At 36.6% G+C, this 17,828-nt stretch overlaps 1 protein-coding gene across 10 annotated transcripts in view; it reads right to left on the bottom strand.

The window, feature by feature from the left end:
• SUPT20H (SPT20 homolog, SAGA complex component) overlaps window positions 1-17,828 on the bottom strand; it is a 37,770-nt gene that overhangs the window by 866 nt on the left and 19,076 nt on the right. For 2 of the 10 annotated variants that reach the window (XM_074815807.1, XM_074815809.1), the window contains exons 14-23: window positions 17,595-17,752; window positions 15,325-15,357; window positions 13,105-13,222; window positions 10,922-11,030; window positions 10,562-10,723; window positions 8,510-8,822; window positions 7,292-7,446; window positions 4,888-4,943; window positions 1,199-1,304; window positions 527-654 (exon numbers count right to left, since the gene is read on the bottom strand). In XM_074815807.1, the coding sequence (XP_074671908.1) occupies window positions 527-654; window positions 1,199-1,304; window positions 4,888-4,943; window positions 7,292-7,446; window positions 8,510-8,822; window positions 10,562-10,723; window positions 10,922-11,030; window positions 13,105-13,222; window positions 15,325-15,357; window positions 17,595-17,752 (1,338 nt within the window). The other 8 variants (XM_074815808.1, XM_074815810.1, XM_074815811.1 and 5 more) reach the window with 6 other exon arrangements.

Genomic DNA, 17,828 nt, shown 5'->3' with positions numbered 1-17,828 from the left:
GTACATTTTTAACATAATACCTTCTCAGTGTATGCATTGTTTCTATATGTATCACAATGAGGAGACTGTGCTAAAAAAATTAAAATATTTTCATAAAAGCATCTGAATGACAGAATGCTAAAGGAATGCTTTGCCAGAGCTGTTGCTTTCATGTACTGACTGTAAATTTACAGGTGCTTACCTTCATGCTATTTTGAAATCTGTTGGCACCTGGCAGAGCTTATTTAGACATGTGCCACAAGCACTCCTTGAATGTTAGCAAAGCAGGAAGGTGGATGGTTTAAGTGAATAAAAATAAATTCAGTGCTCCAAGCTGAGAGAACCACAGATTTTAAATCTTTCATGATACAGTTTGCCAGATTAATTTTTTTTCATTTGCAAGACCATAAAGACATTAGTTTAAAAAAAAAAATATTCGAAGGGACAAGACTTGGTTTTGGAGCTGAGAATTGTATTTTTAATTTTTTTCTTTTTTCTTTTTTTTTTTTTTTAATTAAATACAATCAGAGTGAAGTTGCTGGATTACTTGTATCTGTTGCTGCTGCTGCTGCAAGGCTTGTTGTTGTTGCTGTTGTAAGGCAGAAGAAAGCTGGAGTCTCTGCTGAGGAAGGCTTTGCCCAGGTCTGTTCACGGCAGAGCCAAGCTGAGACAACACTAAGAAAGGAGAAGGGGAAAGCAGGCAGGTCAAAGAGGTCAGGTCGAGTTGATCAGGGTCAGGGAAGGAAGACATAGGAATAGAGTGTAACAGAAAAGGGGGATCAATAGAATTAGTTTCAGAGTCAAATTTGAAACAGTGCAGAATAAAGTATACATGATATACATACTCTGTTAGTTAGAACATAATTAGAATATGAAGTGCTTGTGGAGACACAAAGAGGTTTCTCATACTGGATGTTAAGCACACAGTTAAAGAAACATTCCTCAATGAAGTCTGGCACAGAAGTTTCCTGTATTTTATTTTTGTATCAAGTGTGACTTACTGTCATGTGATATTATCAATTTACTACACTTAACTGCCAAACAAAGCAGAAAAGTGCATGCTTTGGAAGTCCAGTATTTCTTGTATAGTTCATGTGCTGATAATAAATAGTAAATTGTTCTGATCCAGTGTAAGACTTCTTTAAGACCAAACTTCATTTCAGTGTGAATTTATCAACATACACACTTAACTACAAAAGGAGGCTCAGCAAGCACATACCTGTGGCTTGAGGTTGCATAAAATTCCCTACTCCAGTCAGGTTAATTACAGCAGCTTGTTGGGCAGATAATGCCTGATCTTGGTTGGATGGACCTTGGTCAGACCCCTAGCAAAAATGAAAAGCTTGATCCTTATTACCAAACTTTGGTATCAATGAATAAGTAAATAAAGCCAGTGTGAAGGCAAACTTTTCAAGTGCCATTTAAAAACATTTAATTCTACATCTTCTGGTGCATGTAGATACAGGCTATAACGTGGTCACTATTCAAGTAGAATGAACAGATGCTGAATGCCTCACCACAGCTGTTTTGGCAGAAATGGTATTATGCCTGTTACCCAGCAGAAGTCCCATGTAGTTGTCAGTCCCTGCAGTCAGCAGAGACTATGGTTGTAATCTTACAACAATTTCCCATCCCACTCCCAAACCCAAAGTCTTCAGGTGACACCTGAAATCATCCACATGCAAAGGTCCTAATCAATCAAAATGTGAAAAGTCTGAAACTTACATTCACATGTTCGTGTTGTGCCACACACTCCTTAATGTCATAAGAAATACAAACCCTGCTTTTAAAATTTTATTTTCAGAACAGAGAAGTTCAGAGTAATCACTCGAATGGAATTAGTGGATTCTGATCTAGTGTCTACTGAAGTCAAAGGGTACTGAATTATGATGTCTTCTAGAACTTAAATTATGCATTGATTTATAAGGTGGGAATAAAGTATTATATAAGCAATTCAAACAAACTGCATAGCTTATCAGTCAGGGAAAAAAAAAAAGCTTTTGTACATTTCCAGGAGTTGCAATGCTTCTTTAGAATAACCATATGAAATAATGCCACTAAGATCCAGGTAAACTCGACCAAAAGATTGCACATTAAGATGATGTCATCTTCTCAATGAAGACAACTAAGAAAGATTTACAAAGACACAGAAACAGCATTTGGGGAAAAAACCCTAAGTATGAGACAAGAATGTATATATTCTGTTGGTAGCACAGAAAATTGGTCTTTTGGGGTTTAGGTTTTTTTCTAAGCAGTCGGATTACAGCACTGTGAACACATACATTCTTGTCCTTAGTGAAAGCTAAGGAATCCAGTATTCATGATAGCTCATTTTAGCTAATGACCCTAGTCTTATTCTATAATGTGTGGTAAGAGAGAAGTTCCTTAGGGCAAGTTAGCCAATGCAGAGATTGATTTCCTCCAGAAGAACTTTCTGCCACAAGAAGGACTAGGCTTACATCACCATTTCTGTAAATGCCCTTGAAGTTCAATGTCTAGAAAATAAAACCCAACAGTATGAGCTTGCATGATTTTTTTTTCAGTAATTCAACTAGTAACTGACATTTGGATTCTGAGAACAAATCTGAAAGTTTCTCATTGAAATGTCTTACATTCCAGAACACAGCCTGTGACACAGGAGACTACACCATAAAAACATTTGAAAGAGGCATCTTATTTATGAACAGTCTACAGTAGCACAAGCAAAATTATTGTGACAAACTGAGTATCCAGTAGAGACCATTTGGTAAACAGGAGTCTTGCATGTCTGGGAAGACAAAAGATAAAGAACACAAAAGCAGAGCAGCTAGTTTTCCCAAACTGGTGCATTAGTGCTGGTAAAGATTTTTAGGCACAAGTAGAACCAACCACTCAAAATTTGTCATTTTGAGAACAGATTGGTCTCTATCAAGACTTTGGTCTTCTTCAGTGATTAAAGTCTTTAACACTCATTACAGGCAGCAGTAGAGCAAGTGTCTTAAGATGACAGCTTTAAAGCCAACTGATAGTTTCCCTGGTGCAAAGAGAATGATTCTGTGGAAGTACAGCAGTGAGGATCGTAAGCCAACTCACAGCAGCGTAGGTGAGAAGTTTTAGTTACTCTGTAGTAATCCTGACTTTTTCCTCTCTCCATCTGATGTATCTGCTAGCTATGGTAAACAGCACAACACTAAGCTGATTTACAGTGGGCTGACTCTCTTCATGCCAGAGTTAAACAACGCTTAGCCAGTTGTTTTGTTATAGCTCTTCTATACAGGACATAAATAAAGGAGTATAACCCAGCTCCAGCCATGGCAACAAAGCCACAGCAGTCTTCAGTTTGAGAAGGTTTTGGAGGAAGACCTTCCTCCCCCTCTGCTTCAGATCTGTTGGCTAAAGGCTCATTTATTTGTGGAGGTGGGGAGAATAGGAGAAAAGTATTTCATCCATGCACCCCAGACTGAGGGCTGTTAGCACACACCTGTTCTCCCTGTTGCTGAGGACTACAGGTTGTAGGCTGCTGAAATTGTTGCTGTGGAGAAAACTGTGACAGCTGCTGCTGGAGTGGGTTAAAAATAAGTGAACCACCTGGAAGCTGTTGAAGATTAAAAACAAAAGGCATAATTCAATCAAACTGCTGAGTTTCCCACTGTCCTAGGATGAACATGACATTGATAATTATGTACTCCTTGGAGGTTTGTTTTTGTTTTTTTAAAATCCTTTCAAATGAACCAGTTTACAATTGCTGTTGTTTGTGAAAGAGCCTTATGCTCAGAAAACAAGCCTGCATTATATTTTTATTATTATAACAGTAGAGATTGTACTGTTACTGAAAATGTAAAGGCTAGTCTTCAAAAGGGTATTATTTTCACGTTCAGAGCATTCCACTGAATTTTAATAGATGCTTCCAATCAACAAGCTGCAAAGTCTGACGCAGAAAAATGTTCAAGTGAAGCAGTCTTGATTCATCTCCCTTACCCCAGGTTTATTTCCACTCATTTCAGCCAAATTATTCTTGGCTTATATGAGCTGCAGAGGTAGCTGGAAAGGATGTACTTTAACGGGGAATCATGCAAATACAAGCATTTAATTTTATAGAAGAGCTCTACTCTGGCATAACTACCTGCTGTGCCTGCCCTTTTCCATGTTTCTGGAGTGTGTACAGGAGTGGGAGGAGGAAGTAGCAAAGCTACAGCGGATCTTTTACTGATATTAATTTATTTGAAGCATGGTGCAACATTTGTGGAACACTGAAGCTGCAATTCCACACCTGTAACTTGCAGCTGACTTCCAAGATCCAGGAGTTCCACCCAGTTACAAACTCCCTGTTCTGATTTGAAATGGAGCTCTGACATAATAAGTAACTTTTGCTCATTTTTATCTGTACCTATGCTTAGTGGAAAGAAAACATTTACAGACCTTCTAAACTACCTATTTTACATGAACTTCTATTTCCATTACCAGAAGCTCTTTAAAGCTATTACTGCACCTACTTGCGCATGTTGAGCTTGACTTTTAGGCACTATATGTGTAACCCCTGAGTGATTCTACTGTACTGTTTTGTACTTTTAAAATAATTATAACTTCAGTTTAAAGAATGATTTGCAATAAAAGCTTAGACAAATCCTGAAAACAGAAGTCTGTATTTTAGGATTAATCTCTTGAATTCAAATGTCAGCATTTTTAGATTGTTACTGAGAACTAGATGCTTTGTTGTGAGCTAGGAATATCATATCCACCTGGTATCTTTATGCAAGTAGCTTTTTCTGTTCTTCTAAGCATTTTAAATAAGCAATTAAAATTTGCAGTAAATGGTTTGTCTGATCAACTGGCTTCAAAGATCTGTGGGAGGCAATGCAGTAAGCAGCACTACATATGTCTAAAGAAATATAAGAAATTATTATTATTGTGTCCAAGTATATCAATTACCTGTAGAAGATTTAAGGGCCGAAGATTTGATGCATTTTTCAAACCAAAGGGGCTGCCTGTTAAAGAAAACATCTTTTTATTAGTAGGAAGTCTTTACTTAATTAAATACGTGTATTGCAATTAATACACCTTTCCACTGGGATTACTTCTAAACATTTGGAAGTTGGAAAACTGGCAAGTGTAAATTTTATACTTAATACAATGTTGCATTTTCTGTAATGTTGACAAGTTCATAGCTATCCAGATTCAAAGTTAAGAGAGCTGACTAAACAGAAATCTGTATTGCTACTGAACACTGTACCCTGTAACCTATAACCTGTTAATGCATTTACACAAAGGTGAATGGAGAATATCACAGCAGTTGTTCTTCAGTGATTCTTCTTCCAGATTTAAGAAGTTTTACTGTTTGTACACTAAATCCAGAAACATCCAAGGACTCAATGAAATAACAGGCTCTCATTTTCTCAGTCATTAACAGAAAACAATTGCACCCAAAATCTTAGCGACTGCGCACCCCCCAAGGGCTTCTGCCAAGATGTATCTGACTTCTACAGTTTTTGGCATTATTCCACATGGCACTGTCCCAAGCTATGCTAAAAAAAATGTACATGTAGTAAGCTATGATGCGGGTACAGAACCGATACAAATGCTCCAGTAAAACAGTGTCTGTCAAACAGAACCCCCAGAGGTCTTCCATGGACCTAGCTCAGCTCACTACTCCCATCTGTTATGTAGACAACCGAGTACCATATAAAAATCTGTGACACCAAATTGGTAAAGGTTGATAGTGCTCGAAAGGACAGAATTAGGATTAAAAGAGATCTTAGTGAATAGACAAAAGGGTCCAAAATTCAGTAACATTGTATTAAAAAGACAAATGAACACATACAAAATTGTAACTAGCTTTGTGTCTATACAGCAAGAAAGGACATGAGAAATTACACTAAGTCACAAACATACCTGAATCATCCATATCACAAACTACAGAACACACAAAAAAAGAACCTCTTCACACAGTTTACATTTATAAAAGTCACTGTCACAAGATGCTGTAGATTCCAAAAATATAAATGGGTTCAAAAAACAATTAGATAAATCCACAGACTAGAAGTCTAGCATGGGATATTAAGCACAAAGATCCATGTGGATAGTCTTCAGCTGATAAAGTCTCACAGCTGTAGACTGCCAGAAGAGGTACAGTTGTATACAAGGGATGTTTCACTTCACATTTTTGCCTCATCTTAAACTCTTTCCTAAGTATCCTCTAATGGCAAACTGGATGGATTTTTGGCCTAAACCAGTCAAGCCATTCTTATGTTAATGTAATGCCGTTGCAAAAAATACAGATAAAAAATAGGCAGACCTCACTTGGGGAAATGTTAACAGGAATGTTGTGAAAGAGATGAGATGCATTTATTCTGCTGTGCTCCACAGTGGTAAATCAGCCAAGCTCAGGCTTGTGTCCAGTTTTGGTTATCACATTTTAAGAAGGATGTAAGCAAATTGGACAGTCTAGAAGAGAGTGACAGGATTATGAAAGCTTTGAAAAATACGACCTATCAGAAAGAGAAGACAAATGCGGGACATGACAGCACGTTTGATACTTAGAAGGTAAAGAGAAAGGGTGAACAACTATTTTCCATGTCTGCAAGGAATAGGAGAAAAAAAAAAATAGTTCAAATCGCAATTAAGGAGATGCATTGTAATCAGAAGGAAACATTCTGTACAGATAATGAACTACTCCAAACAGCTACAGGAAGATGGGAATCTTCTTTAGTGAAGGTATCTAAAGACAGTTTAGAAAAACATTGGTTCATTATGGTTTAGACAGATTTGACTACATCCCCGCATAAGGGATGGATATCTTGAAGTCTCTTCTATCATTCTGATTCCATAATCTTACATTAGGTTTTTTTTTTTCTTTATTATACGTTCAAAAAACCCCAAACCCCTAAGAATTTAAATCCTGCTTTAATGAATATCAAGGCATACAGATTTAGTCATATTTGAAGGCAGTAATGAATTATCCTACTAGAATAAAATAGTACCAGTGACAAAATGCCCCGCACATTTAAAAAGTGAGGCCTCTTTCTAATTTCAGTCATGCCTTTTTTCTGGCAGCCATCATTATGAAAGTTGCATATAGAATTTGGAGTTTATCTCAAACTTCCTACTGAGCATGTCAAACAATCCAGGTTCAGAGAACATTTCCCCAGCCTAGCTCCTCAAAAACCAACCAAACACAGCCTACACTTTGAATGCAAAAATAAGTATGTTGTTCCCAAGCTCCAGCCATCAAACACACCACCTATTCACACAATGGCCACGTTTGTCCACTGCTCTCACAATATGTTTTCACACTGCCCCTATCTGAAGGGTGTCTTTTCAACTGATTCACACTAACCTGCTTGAGAGGCAGACTGCATTGCAGCGGGCAGCGCACTTGGTACCAGACCTCCTGATGGTAAAATGCCACTCAGATTTATACCTGCAGGGGCTATGGCACCAGTGTTGCACCCCAACATAGGGTTTGAACCACTCATCAGTGTCTGCGCTCCACTGTAGAAGAGGAAAGACAACACATCAAACCCAAGTGGTACAAGTGAATCTGAGTAACTAAATTTTTGCCCTCTGTCTCATGACAAGGAAATCAATTGTTTGCTGTAAATGGGATTATGGATAAAGCATCACGGCATCTTAAAAAATAATTATGCCTAGGACATAACAAATACGTAAATCCATATTCTCGGTATATACAGGCTTTTTTCTTTGGTATAATTCATGGAAAATAAAACACTAGTGGTTCTTTTATTCTAGAAATACTGAAAGACCAGTCTTCAAAATGGTTGTACTATCACAACAAAAAGTTAAGGAACAGGTTTGTGTTTTCTTTTTGCACTATAAAAAAAAAGGATCTCTAATCAACAGTGATTAACCACTGAACACCTTGGATGAATAACTCAAGTGTCTGATATTTGCATTGAAGCATATTGTGTCTTACACTGACCATCTTATAATGATCACAGAATTTCATTTAGTCTAAAAAGTTATACCATACAATCTATTCTTGACAGCAGCTTTTGTTTTAAACCCCAAAAAGAGTTTTAAGGATCAAAGGATGTTTTAACCTCAACGTTTGATTACATTCTTAGAAAACAGATTTGTTTTCTTGCATTTTATGTGCAATCTTTCTACAATCTTTCATTCATAGGCACTTTAATATCAAATCTCTTCCCACTTTTCATTTAGAGTGATCTGCATATGATATTCCACCTCCTCTCTGATTAATAAAAAAAGTTCTCAAACTTTAAGAGCAAAACCTCAGGAACCACTTAAACTGAGGTTAAGCCTTATGAAATTAAACTATAATCATCCAAAAAGCTGAAAGCAAACGGTCTTTCTTAATAGACCTTTTCAGTATTCTGATAGTAGGTGCCTTATATTGAAAAATACAAATAGTTTCTAGTGGCTCTTCATTTTATAATTACCTATAATTGTACTGCAGATCCCGAAAAATATCTATCCTAATGGATGCTGGACCACTCCCACCTTCCCCACCTCACCACCCCACCAACCAACCCACCCAGGGCAAATTAAGAAACCATCGTAACAAAAAACTTACCACACAGAGCCCACTACATTGATGAAGTTAAGTCCTGCAGGGTTTGCCATGACCTGGGTGGAGGCTGTTCCTGTAGTAATGGATGTTACCATGGTGGAAAGAGGAATGGTCATTACAGGCAGTGCCTGGCTCAGAGACATTTGCTGCTGAGCAAACGGGGTTAACAAAGTGGGCTGAGGGGTGAAGCCTGAATCTTGGGGAGTAGGGGTGGCAGAAGGGGTAATAGGAGTTGAGCTCTGAGCATCAGGAGGGTGTGGGGTCGATGAAGGGGTGTTGGTTGGAGTAGGAGTAGATGGTTTAGGAGTTCCAGACCCTGCTCATTGAGAAAAATAAAAAGTACTAGTTTGTTATAAAAGGCCAGTCCTTTTTGTATAATAAGGTTAATGGAATCTTATTTAGCACTGACAATTTGTTCCATTTTTCAGACTGCAAGTGTTAATTTCTGCATGACAAGAGTGTTGCAGCACGCACTCATTGTTAAGGATGCAGTATAATCGCACAGAAAACCCATTCTCCATGCTTAATTCCTTAAGCCATAGACAAGGATTGGTACCCTCCATTAAGTCCTTCCATAATTTATCGTACATTGTCATAACTCCATTCAGAAATAAACCAAAACAATTTCTTAGTGACCATTTTAACCTAATTAATGTTTTTGTCCTAAAATGTTAAACATATAGCCTATATGCACTGCCTGTACAATAGCATCGTGTTAAAAACATATCATGGAAAACAACAGATTCAACAAAGAACATACACTACTTCAGTAATCATGGGGTTGATCTAAATCTCATCAGATAGCTAAACTCCCATTTGCCAAATTTGGATCAAATAAAATTAATTTAATATTTAAGAACCAGAGGATAATACTGCATCTTTAAAAGTTACTGTGTAATTCCTTCTGCTTAAATGTAGCACATATAGCTGTATTTGTTGTGGATGCAGTAAGCACAGTTTATCAATAGAAAAACAAAACAAAAACTGCCCAAAAAGCTTGAGGGTTTCTTTTTTTTTAAGCTTTCATGTCCTGCAGAAAGAAATGAAATACAAGTGAACGTCCAGCTGTTGTGACCAGAGCCTTAAAGTAACAACTGTGTGCAGCAGATTTACACAATTCATAGTACTAACATAAAAACAGAGTAAATGTTAGAAGAAAACTTTTATAAGTTTTCTTTTTTTCTTTGTGCAAAACAAGAAGGCAAAAAAGTTACACTTTTTGAGCTATCCAGATTTTATATTATTTAATGCAAAAAGCATATTCTAATACTGTGTAGGATACTGGAATGTGCAGTATACAATTATTCTTAAAAAGCTGAAAAACTGCAGCTATGATTTCTGTTTGTACAAATCTGTTCACAAAATGTCTCAAGACGCATACACATTTTAAAAAATGTTTATGATCTATAGCTATGATTACAATGATCCTGTCAGTGTTAATGAAAATACTTAAACTAGGATGTCACTTATTATTGAAATTTACATTTTAACACCTGAGAATATGGTGCTATCATCAGCAGCATCACCACCACACTTGCAATCAGCAATGATTTGTAAAACAGTGTAGGAGTGTTTTAAAAAAATCATCTTATCGTTTATTGTATCACCACCTTGGGACTGATCAGATTATATACATACATAGAGATACAACTGCACCAGCTCCTATAACATTTAAAAAACCAGATGCTTAAATTATGTAAAGGCAAACTGATCTAACATACTGTTTTTACACTGGAAGAAAAAAAACTACACTTTGGAATTTTATCTCATCACATCATCTATCAGCCTTTCATAAATGAGATCATACTAATTGCATAAAATGTATTAAAACGTATACACAGAGGGTGCATACATATATACAGAAAAAACAAACACAGTTACAGTAAACATAAAATACATACAGTGAACAAGAGACCTGCCTAAAGCTGCACAACTTATACAATTTAGGGTACGCTGTACACTTAAGTTTCATCATTCCACAGGTTAAGAAGTTTATCTCAGGAAGCATTTATGCAAAAGCCTAAGATTTAATGGAGAATTTAGGTCGTGACTCACTTTGTGAAGAGCTCGCAGGAGACATGGCAGCTGGAGAGAGCATGCTAACTTGATTAAGATCCATAGATTGTTTCCGAGAAAGACCAGGAGGCTTAGAAGGAGGAGGAGGAGGAGTTGGGGATTTTAGATGGCCACTTGACTGTTGTGAACTAAAAATATTACCTGAAAAGGCATAATTAAAATACATTATTGTTCTGTGAGTACATGTTAACTCAAATATTTGTTACTATATTGTTCACAAAAATCACATCATCAGAAATAAAAAAATTACACTCTTTTCACAGATAAGATACTTTCTAAAAATTAAATCTTTAGAACAGGCAGAACACATAAAAAGGAAATGCCCAAATCAATAATTACCTGAAGAGCTACTTCCTGAACTTGAAGGTAATTTGATGGGAGGAGGTCGGTGTTTTACACCTTTCCCCAATACTGAAGACTGAACAGAGCCTGATATACTTTCTGGCTGCTAGGAGAAAGAAAAATTAACACTACCATAGCAATAATGTAAGCTTCCACATATTTGACAGAAAACACAATTAAACTAGTTTGTATTAGATTTCTTAAAACCATGACAAAATTCCCTTCAAACATTTCAGATTTTTATTTATTTTGAAAACATAACCTATGCTCAACTATCTCTAGATAAAATGCTTACCATCAAGAAGCAGTTTGAAAGTGCTGGTAATATTTAAACTGAGCAAAAAAATAATTAAAAAAATTAAGGAGTTTCACTTTTCTCTGCAATTCTGAAATCATTCTTAGTAATTTTCACAAATGCAAGAGTGACAGATGCCCTTTAAATGAAAGGAAAATTTGGTCCTATTTGAGAAGTTATATCATTTCATTCATTCACCATCTGTATATATTTGCCATTTCCAACCAAGACTGATTTAGCAAACAGGATCAGATTTCCTGATTCTGGGAGTAGGAATTTAAATACATTCAGGAAAATCCTGAATGTGCAGAAATCAATACACATTTTCCCGTTGACTTCAGTGAGATCAGAACTTCACTAATCTTTTTAGAGAAAAGGTGCTCCCTTTTTGTTTGTTCTTATAACCTGCTTATCAGGTTGTGTGAACGTAAATTAACTTCAGCTAATCAAGTCTGTAGTTCTCAGTCACTCACAACAGCCCCTAAATCCATAATTCCAATAGAATTACACTATCAAAAGACTCATCAGTGAAACACATTTACAGTTACAGTCTATATCCTTTTACCTATAGAGCAGATATCCCATAAATGAAAGTAATGTCTAAACAAACATACAGTCCCCAAACTGCTGAAACTAGAAAATGAGGCTGTCAATATAGTGAATGGAGTATTTAAATGCTGAAGCCTACATTAGATGTGCATGGGCTAACAAATCAGAGCACTCAGCATTGTGCAGAATCAAACGTTTTGGAGAGCTTAGCTTCCACTGATTCTCAGTAATAAGAGACACTCCCTCTACGAGTTTCTAATTGCTTGCAATGTAAAAAAGAAACTTTTGAGGAAGATTCTGAGGACTACCTTTCTCTTCTACTATTGAAATCTGCTTTCTTCATTCTGAAAATAAAGACTAATGCCCCATCTGAAAGGGGACTAGATCATTAAATACAGTAACCTGAGTAACTTTGGCCCAGCTTTTGGTGAGGGCTCGGAGAGTCAGACAAGATGACTTCCAGAAGTACCTTCCCACCCTCGGTTATTCTATGATTTTTATACATATATATACACACACACACACACAAATATATGTGTATACACACATACAGAAACATTCATATTCCTTTCTGCAACTGCTGGCCTCTGCATGCTGTTCTTGTGGCTGACACCAAGAACTCCCTCTTTCAGAGCAGGGCTGTTGCAGCTTAAAAGTAAGTATTTAGGGAAAAGAAGAAGCAAAGGAAATAGCCCAACAGACACACAATTCATTTACTAGTAGGAGTCTAAATACAGCTCACTGCTAGAGTACTGAATCTGACCAAGCAAGCCAGAGGCAGCAAGTAAAACACAAGGCAATGTCCACAAGCATGAGAATTTGAGAATGCAGTGCAGAAATTTCTACTGGATGTGTGCATGCAAACATATGCACTTAGGGGAAAAAAAAACCCAACATCAAAAACGTTAGTTTTCCTCTTCAAAGTAAAGAGAAAATAATTTAATAAATTCTAAAGGTAAAAAGTTCAGCTACTGTATCTGCTTCTATGTTTACTGACCTATAGTAAAATGCACATAGCTGCATTTTACTATACTAGTCTGAAAAGTTCATCTGAACAGGGACAAAATGCTACAACAAAACCCTGGACCTAACTACATTTCACATGGGAGGAAAAAAAAAAGGCATGGCTAAAAGACATTTGAACAGTGAAAACAAGAGTGCTTTTCTCTAACTTTTCCAATATACTCATATTGAATGATTATGACAATACAGCATTTAAAAATTAATTCAGAATGAAACTTGTAGATTTTTTACTTTTAAGTGTGGATAGAGAAATTATTCTAATAATTCAATAATCAAGTGCAAATAAAAGAAATGTACGACTCAATAAACTCACTTCCATTTCCTTCCCTGGAGAAAGATGACTAAGATTGACTGATCCACCTGAATTATGAAACATTTTCACAGGACATTTAGCTTCATTTTGTACCAACTCCTGATACTGGTTCACCACTCTGAAACAAACAATGAGGGCATATGAAGATTAACAGCTTTCAACTTCTAAAGTAGATACGTATATGTAAACACATAATTGTATATGTTACATAGTCATAAATTTTATATCTAAGTATGTATATATGTAAAACAGATGCATGCATATAAAACATACCTATATCTTTACATATCTTTCTACTTTATGGTCCTGGGCTCTTAGATTTATGCTGTTTTAACTTTTAATCACTGTCTTTTTTTCTAAAGCAAAATACGATTTGTTTAAGAAACAAGTTTGAGAAACACTCCTTTGAAGGAATATGCAGAATGGTAGACGGAACAGTTCCCTTCCCAAAAGCAACTGCAGTTCTTTGGGTTATTGGTCAACGGGAATCCCATTCCCTTCACAGGAGTCCACAGTCTTTTATAAAGCTGAATCCTCTGCTTATGCTCTCCGCAAAACAGTCAAGCCTCCTTTAACTTGAGGTCTATGTCAGATGAGGACTCTGAATCCAAGGGATGAACTATGAGGTCCATACTGAACATACATCCAAGAACCACAGCAAAAGTGATCACTCTTCTTTGAGCATCAGAACAGCCAGGTCTTATTCTATGAGACTAACGAGCAGTGATGTATCCAGGAATTTAAAGCATCAATAGCATCAGGCAAACGACTTTAAAATACTGTTCTACAAAATCAAATACTACATCTCTACTAATGTGAGAACTAGGTTCAGGGCATACTGTTTCACAAACATGAGCAGAATGTATACAAAGTGACCTTGCAGAAAATCAAACTGAAGACCTGTTGCCACTTACACTCTGGCAGACTGAACTTCAGTGAAAAACTGCTGGAATATTTCCATTAGCTTACACCTAATTGCTATAACTACACTTTATTTTGGTATAGCACTGATTCAATATGCTATTATGTGACTAATGCAGACATAAGCAAGGGCCCCAAGATACACGGCAGAGGAAAGTGCACAGTGTACTTTCTTCAGCAATCAGATTTTAGACTGCCTTAAAATTACAGTAGAATCTGAGTAATAAAATATACTGTATTCAAAAAGGTGGTCCTGCCCTCCTCCCGCTACTGTTTCTCCCTGTCCCAGTCCCTCAAACCCAGCTGCTAATTCTGACAGAAGGATTTGTGCAACCCAGTGACAAACATGATCAGGAAATCAATCCCAGTTAAAACTAAACCCCTGGATTATTATCATTTTAGTTTTCAGCCAACCAACCCCCTTTTCAGTTTACAGCACAAACAGCGGAAGTCTCAATCAGCACAAAGGAGACAGGACAGAATATAAGCAAAGAGTTTACTGATCTAAATTATCTATTAAAACAAAGTACATTATTATTGCTTTTTGCCCAAACCAAGGACTCATCTCCCTGCCAGGCACATAACAGGGTGTGGGGGTAAGAGCTATGGCATTTACATCACCTTGAGGTCTCCTATGAAGGCACAAACACGCAACTGGCTTTGACAGAGATTGCTTTTTAAAGCCTCTGTGCTCATATGCACAAAGAAACAGGTATCTAATGTGATGCACACTGACAAACATTTGAAGAACCTCAAAGAGGTTCAATTTTACTGCCTCAGTTATCCCAAAATTGGTACTCCTAATCATTCTACAACTAAAATACACTGGAAAACTGTTTTGTTACTTGCTTCTCTGAGAAAGCTGAATCAGGTAATTCACATCACAAAAATAAGTTGTATATATCTAAGTCCTAGATAGCACTTAAAGTTCAAATGAACAATTTCCATGAATGCTAATTTACCACACAAAATGTCACGATGAAATTCCTGCTAAGTGCTCTCAGAATTTTATTATTACTTGTGTAGTCAAGAATAATTGTGCAAATAACTAACATGCTTGAAATTTAGGTAGTGGGACAAGCTGTATTCACATATTTACTTTCTTCTATTCTTCCTTGCTTGTTATAGAAACTGCACACTGTATCCTACTTCTTGTTATGATGATTAACTCCTCTTATTTTCCTCATCTGTTCTGCATCCATTTCCATAACCATAACATTAGCAGTCATAATGGCTAGAAGGAACAAAATTCATTACTTGGCATCAAGCCAAATGGTTGTACATACTATGTTGATTTACCTTTCAGCATCAGTCTTCGAACCAATAAGGAACCTGAAATGTAAAATGTATAACACATTCTCAGCCATGAATTGCACTAAAAACATGTTTTTATAATCACAAAACTTCAAACAAATGTCATTGCTGCTCTTTTTTCAGACCCGCTGAAAATATGAGGGATACTCTATCCATTGAATGGATTGGGTATTATTTAGTACTGGAAATACAAACTTGGCTTCGTAACTACATATACAATATACACACATGGTCTAACATGGTCTCCTTTAAGAGTAAATTACCTAGAAAGCAAAAGGCAGAATACAGAAGTTCTGTATTTTATATTCTCAAAAAATGGAGGCAAATAACTGCTACAGAATTGCTACTGTAAAAGGGAAAAGTTATGTATAAATCAACATATCATTACACTCACACTGAAATATAAACGTAAGTGTCCTGTGGGTATGTCAAAACCAGCCCTACCTGTAATATTTTAACATACATTTAGTTTCCACTGTTTGATTTTACTTATGCAAATTTTGATTCCTCATGATTTTCCAGAATTAAATAAGCATTTCTCTTCTATGTAATACTTATGGCTTGCAAACTTATTACTTCAATGATTTTTTTTTCCTGTAAACACTACAGACCTTTTCTGTTTCTTTAGCTCAAAAAACTTATTTTCTGCACCTTTCACTTCATATGACATTTTTCTAATGAGGAAGTACCCAAATTTTTATGAACGTCAACTGGTAATGTCTTAAAAATAAAGGACTACAGCAATGATTTCCAAAAAAACCCCAGGCATCTAACCTAACACCTATAAATCCTTTTAATTCCCAGCCTTATTACACAGCTGTATTCTAGCACTGCTGTTCTAGGAAAATCAGTACTAAGTATGTGTGCTGGTTTGGGCTGGAATAGAGTTAATTTTCTCCACAGTAGCTGGCAAGGGGCTATGTTTTGGATTTTTGCTGGAAACAACATTGATAATACAGGGATGTTTTCACTGCTCCTGAGCAGTGCTTACACAGAGGCAAGGCCTTTTCTGCTTCTCACACCGCCCCACCAGCAAGCAGGATGGAGGTGCACAAGAAGCTGGGAGGGAACACAGCTGGGACAGCTGACCAAAGGGACATTCTGTACCATATGGTGTCATGCTCAGCATATAAAGCTGGCAGAAGAATAAGGAAGGGGAAACATTCAGAGTGATGGCATTTTGTCTTCCCAAGTCACCGTTACGTGTGATGCAGCCCTGCTTTCCTGGAGATGGCTGAACACCTGTCTGCTGATGGGAAGCAGTAAATGAATTCCTTGTTTTGCTTTACCTGTTAAACTGTCTTTATCTCAACCCACAAGTTTTCTCACTTTTACCCCTCTGACCCTCTCCTCCATCCCACTGGGCAGGGTGTGGGGGTGCGGTGGGAGTGCGGAGTGAGCAAGTGGCTGTGTGGTGCTTAGTTGCCAGGTGGGGTTAAACCACAACAGTATGGAAGCAAACAGTAAATAGCTCAGTCTAGGGATAAAACATCCTGAGTATTAAGAAGATTTTAAGAATTTAATAAAAAATAAGATAGGAATTACATACTAGACAATAAAAATAACTTTCATTAACAGAACTGAAGTTTGCTCAGGCAAACTGCTCCTTGCCTTACTGAAATTTATAAGGTCTACTCTGCTGCACATGTGCCTTCATACGAAGAGTCTAGTACACACAACAAAAAGAGCCAAGAATAGAGAATCTTTGTAGAACCACAGCCGACAACAGCAGATTCAAAAGAATTCAAAATGACAAAGCTTCTTAGTTCATGTTTTTCTTCATCATTTATTTAGCCTAAGTTTCTCTGCGTAAGGGTAAACATAGTATAACCAAGTCTTATGTTTTTACAGCATCAACAATCAAAATTATGAGTAACACTGAAAAAGAGTGCTAACAATGTCTCACGGTGTCTCCACAATTTCAGTGGGTTTTTTGCTGTGGTTTTTTTGGTTTTTTATTTTTTGTTGGGGTGGTGGTGTTAGTTTTGGGGTTTTGTTTGGTATTTTACAATGTTTCTTTAATGTAAAAGAACATGCAGATTTAACATAAAAGTACATTTAAGACATGATGGTTGCTTGAACAAATTTTGATTAGGTTTCTGTTAAAAAAGCTTTAGATTCATTAGCCGAATTTTTCAAACAGAAGTCTTAAATTGGATTTCTAGCTCTGGAGTATTTTTATGACTGAAAATGGTAAGTAACATTTGTCTTCATCTATCACATCACAGCACCATTTAAAAGAACATGTAACTTACTGTGATGGAGTTAATAGGTTGTCATTTTCCTCATCACCTCTGAGTGTCTGAATTTTACCGTAGTACAAGGGATTGCCAAGAGACTGAAAAATGGTCAGTTTTGTTTTTTGAAGCTGATTACCGACTTCACATTCAAACACATAATCATCTTTTATTTCCTAAAAAGACAGAAGAAAATAACCAAGTCAAACAAGTGATAATAGAAACAGCTAGTAAAACATGCCAGTTCTATAT

Source organism: Strix aluco, chromosome 2 (genome assembly GCF_031877795.1).
Source record: "Strix aluco isolate bStrAlu1 chromosome 2, bStrAlu1.hap1, whole genome shotgun sequence".
Classification (NCBI taxonomy): domain Eukaryota; kingdom Metazoa; phylum Chordata; class Aves; order Strigiformes; family Strigidae; genus Strix; species Strix aluco.
Note: the sequence above shows the minus strand (reverse complement) of the source record. Positions and strands in the feature narration are given on the sequence as shown.